General features: G+C 50.3%; 1 protein-coding gene across 1 annotated transcript; it reads left to right on the top strand.

Moving 5' to 3' along the window:
- The first annotated feature begins 1,484 nt into the window (after nucleotides 1-1,484).
- On the top strand, nucleotides 1,485-3,470 carry LOC128692533 (polycystin-2). The gene has a single exon (XM_053781683.2). The coding sequence runs from the start codon at nucleotides 1,785-1,787 to the stop codon at nucleotides 3,324-3,326; it is 1,542 nt and encodes a 513-aa protein (XP_053637658.1). The 5' UTR covers nucleotides 1,485-1,784; the 3' UTR covers nucleotides 3,327-3,470.
- The last annotated feature ends 1,655 nt before the right edge of the window (nucleotides 3,471-5,125 follow it).

Below are 5,125 nucleotides of genomic sequence, written 5' to 3'. Positions count from 1 at the left end.
TACCTTCACAACACCCACCACTATACTACCTTCACAACACCCACCACTACACTCCCTTCACAACACCCTCCACTACACTCCTTTCACAACACACTCACTACACTCCCTTCACAACACACTCACTACACTCCACAACACACTACACTCCCTTCACAACACACTCACTACACTCCACAACACACTACACTCCCTTCACAACACACTCACTACACTCCCTTCACAACACACTACACTCCACAACACACTACACTCCCTTCACAACACACTCCCTTCACAACACTCACCACTACACTACCTTCACAACACCCACCACTACACTACCTTCACAACACCCACCACTACACTCCCTTCACAACACCCACCACTACACTACCTTCACAACACCCACCACTACACTACCTTCACAACACCCACCACTACACTACCTTCACAACACCCACCACTACACTACCTTCACAACAACCTCCACTACACTACCTTCACAACACCCACCACTACACTACCTTCACAACACCCTCCACTACACTACCTTCACAACACCCACCACTACACTACCTTCACAACACCCACCACTACACTACCTTCACAACACCCACCACTACACTACCTTCACAACACCCACCACTATACTACCTTCACAACACCCACCACTACACTCCCTTCACAACACCCTCCACTACACTCCTTTCACAACACACTCACTACACTCCCTTCACAACACACTCACTACACTCCACAACACACTACACTCCCTTCACAACACACTCACTACACTCCACAACACACTACACTCCCTTCACAACACACTCACTACACTCCCTTCACAACACACTACACTCCACAACACACTACACTCCCTTCACAACACACTCCCTTCACAACACTCACCACTACACTACCTTCACAACACCCACCACTACACTACCTTCACAACACCCACCACTACACTACCTTCACAACACCCACCACTACACTACCTTCACAACACCCACCACTACACTACCTTCACAGCACCCACCACTACACTACCTTCACAACACCCACCACTACACTACCTTCACAACACCCACCACTACACTACCTTCACAACACCCACCACTACACTACCTTCACAACACTCACCACTACACTACCTTCACAACACTCACCACTACACTACCTTCACAACACCCACCACTACACTACCTTCACAACACCCACCACTACACTACCTTCACAACACCCACCACTACACTACCTTCACAACACCCACCACTACACTACCTTCACAACACCCACCACTACACTACCTTCACAACACCCACCACTACACTACCTTCACAACACCCACCACTACACTACCTTCACAACACCCACCACTACACTACCTTCACAACACCCACCACTACACTACCTTCACAACATCCACCACTACACTACCTTCACAACAACACTACTACTCAACAATAATCCCCCAGTGTAAACCGTCATTTCTCACTTCTCAACAGCTATCATAACTGGTAACATAATATACGTTTCCTCTTTGTTATTTCTCTTCTTTTCGAGACATGAAGGTGGAAGTAGGCGGAGTGTTGGAGGACGAAGAATGTGGTTTGTTGGAGAGGCCCGTCGGGGCGGTGACGCAGGAGAGGTATTAACATGGTCTGTGTGTGACCCTCTCTGCGATCCTCATCCTTATCATGGCCATCGATCTGATGGTGCTCGACAACAGCAATTTGCAGAACGAGCTGTAGAGAGCTGCCTACCGCACTTACGTGGGCGACTTGTTCGAGGAAGGGGCGCAGATGTCGCTTGAGGAAGTAGCCAAGTTCCAAGACGAAGGCCTTTTCGCTAGATGGCTCAGTCACCCGGGACTAGGACTGGTTAGCACCGTTGGGCTCCCACGGGTAAGGTTACTCTTCGCTAAGGTCGGTTCCTGCCTCTACCCCGTTGGGGGAAAGCCTTGCGCCCGGAGGTTCGACTTCGAGGAGGACTTGTACCAGCAGGTAGAGCGGAGGAAGCAGTGGGACAAACCGGACATACAGGACATCCACTGCGTAAGCGTGGATAATGGCACTATTGGCATCATCTACACCGAAGATGCAGGTCTGGGCAACCTCCTCAGCAGTGCCTGCTTCAGGTGCCAGTACCCTCGCAACGGGTATGTCCTCGATATACCTAAGCCAGACCTCAGACGGGAGACCTATGGTCACTACCACAAGATGTGTCTCTCCAGCGTGGGCAGTAAAGTGATACATTACTACTTGGACGATACCACGCGACTCATCCAGTACGACTTCACCGTCTACGACGAGATGAGCGACGTGTATGTCAGGGTGACGTTGGCCTTCGAAAACCTGGATATGCGTCAGTGGTGGTTCGTGTACAGCATCGAGACGGCCTACTTCAGGGGGTTCTGTGGTCGCGGCAACTACCACGGCTTATCTGACGACGCTAAGACTCTGCTCCTCCCACTCCTGACGATCTTGCTGACGTGCTGCATCGCCGGCTTCATCGTCCGCCTGGCGATGATTACTCGACGCCCCTACGGCCGACACGCCTTCAAGCTGTTGCTGTGTGCAGCCGCCATAGGGCTGTGCGCGTGCCGCGTGTACTTCAATGTGGAGGCGGCGCTGCAGTTCGACAGCATGGTGCAGCAGGCGTACAACGAGGCCCCGCCCGAGACACAAGCTAAGTTAACGACGAGGGAGTCACGGGCGGAGTACCTGAGATCGCAATTCCGCCACCTGCCCTTCGCCAGACTGGTCCAACACAACAGGTACGCGCGCGAGGCCGCAGTCGGGATGCTCCTCCTGACGGTGCTCCAGATCTGCCTCTACAACAACTACCACTGGAACAACGTCACAGTCATCATCGTCAGTGTGCGCCGCGCCGTCAGGTACGTCCTTGGCTTCCTCGTGTGCTTCTTCGTCGTCAATTTCTTCTTCGCCGTAGTGGGGCACACGATGTTCGGCAAGTGCAGCGCCTCCTTCAGCGAAAAGACTGTGGCCTACCTGCGGGTGTTTAGCTTCCAGCTTGTGGGGGGGCTGGAACACCAGGATTTAGAGCGCTGTCGACCGGTCTGGGGACCTATCTTCTACGTAGTCTCGGTCCTAGTCCTCTCCGTGGTGCTCTTCAACTTCACCTACGAGTATATGCTGGGAGTGATGAGCGAGGTGCGACAGCAGAGGGCGCAGGAGGCGGCGCGGGGGCAGCAGCAGCTGCAGGTGGAGTACATGGCATGGCCTCTCACCAGGTGTGGTCGGCGCTACAAACTACCCATGGACAGACTCCACCTCATCTGGCTCTACGATTTCCTTACCTCACGACCTCCCACACCAACCTGATTCTTGTATCTAGGCAGGGCAAGAAGTCAAGTCTTTTATCTAGGCAGGGACAGAAGAATCAAGTCCACTCCTTGAACTAAAGTATCCACCGCGGATCTGCCTCACAATCATGTGCACGAGTTCTCCTCTTACCTCTTTTTTTTTGTGCTATACGACTCATACGGGTTTTGAAATTTTTTTTTACTACAATTATAATTATGTACCTTTCTTTCGCTTTATCTGCGCTGCCTCGCATCTTCCGCACAATCATCACGAATGCCTCGAAAATTACTTACGAAATCGCCAATCTCTTTTTATAGCGTTTTTATAACTTTTGTCATGCGCATAAATCTCTCTCTGTGGCACTGCCATGGCACCCCGGGCTCCTTGACTGAGTAGTGCAGCTGTGGCACTTACTGCCTCCCCTCCTACTCTTACACCTCCTACAATTATTCACTTTTTTCTTAGTGACACAAGTCACGCTACGAGAGGAGAGAGAGAGAGAGAGAGAGAGAGAGAGAGAGAGAGAGAGAGAGAGAGAGAGAGAGAGAGAGAGAGAGAGAGAGAGAGAGAACATTGTACATAATTAAGAAGAAACAATATCAGGCCGGGCTAGCTGGGGAATGCAGAGAACATGAGAGGAAGCAGATGCCACATGCTATTTCGAAGCAGCGAGACATTTGACTCCTGCAATCCGTGTTTTCAGGTGCAGGCAACGTGTTTACCACCCCCACAACTCTCGCCCCGGACAGCTAACCCTTTTCATGCTCCCTTTCCCATTTCCCTGCGGAAGTTGGTTAGAGTCCTTTGCCCGTAGTTTCTACCTCTTTAGTTCGTTATCACCCCCCTTTTACCACCCCTTATCCCCCCCCCTCACTCTGGGACTGGTTTCCCTGAGAGGTGGCAGTTCTTATGTGATAGAAACTGCAGCTTTGCTGGAAGGAAACCTTTCAAGCTGTCGTAGCTGATGAACCCTTGCTGGAACACTTGACGCCATTCTCACTGACCCAGTGAGGTCTCCCACCTCAGGTTGACGGATCTCAACACCTTGTATGAGCTCCATCCTGAGTGATGGAATGTGACAGGGAAATATAGCTAGCTTTTGTTCTTGCTGTATAATTATCAAACAGAGTAGCAGCATACTACTGATGTATCTAATTTTGTTCAAATATTTTCCTTCTAGTCCCTGCTCCCTTAATTCTCCTTCACCCCCCCCCCCTTCATCCATCCCTTTTCCTCGTAGTCCCTACCTCTCAATTCCTCCTTCACTCTTTCCTTCCATCGCCTTTTATACATCCTCTAAGAATGTGGTGTTCCCTGCCAGCTACACTACAAGCGAGCACAACCAAACCCAACACAGTCACTTCATCATGCTTCTTATCAGTAATTACCTATGCAACCTGGGGAAAACCAGCCACACGTTGCCGGCACTTGTGTTGCCTCGCACGACGTACACACGGTTCCAGGGCAAACCATGCTAAACACCGCTCCCAGAGGGAAAACTGCAAAGGAAATGTTATATAAAACAAGAACAAACAAGAAACAGAACAGTAAAGATAAGAGTATAACGAGCACAAGAATAAATACTTGCCATCCTAAACATTCGAGAGAAAGAGAGCAGCGTTCTCTAGACCCACACGAGTTTAACGTTTGTTTTCTAACGCAATAATAATGAAGAATTACTGAGGATGCCACACGCATCCACAATAATCCACTACATGATCCTTAACACCAAAAATAACACAAACATCAGCTACACTTCTAAAGGTAATAATTCTAACCACTACAACATTCTGAACAAATACGTGGTGCTACCACCA

Source organism: Cherax quadricarinatus, chromosome 30 (assembly GCF_038502225.1).
Source record: "Cherax quadricarinatus isolate ZL_2023a chromosome 30, ASM3850222v1, whole genome shotgun sequence".
Classification (NCBI taxonomy): domain Eukaryota; kingdom Metazoa; phylum Arthropoda; class Malacostraca; order Decapoda; family Parastacidae; genus Cherax; species Cherax quadricarinatus.
Note: the sequence above shows the minus strand (reverse complement) of the source record. Positions and strands in the feature narration are given on the sequence as shown.

Bases quoted from the DNA above. Each gene is read 5' to 3' on its own strand.
- LOC128692533 (XM_053781683.2), top strand. From the start codon at position 1,785: ATGTCGCTTGAGGAAGTAGCCAAGTTCCAAGACGAAGGCCTTTTCGCT.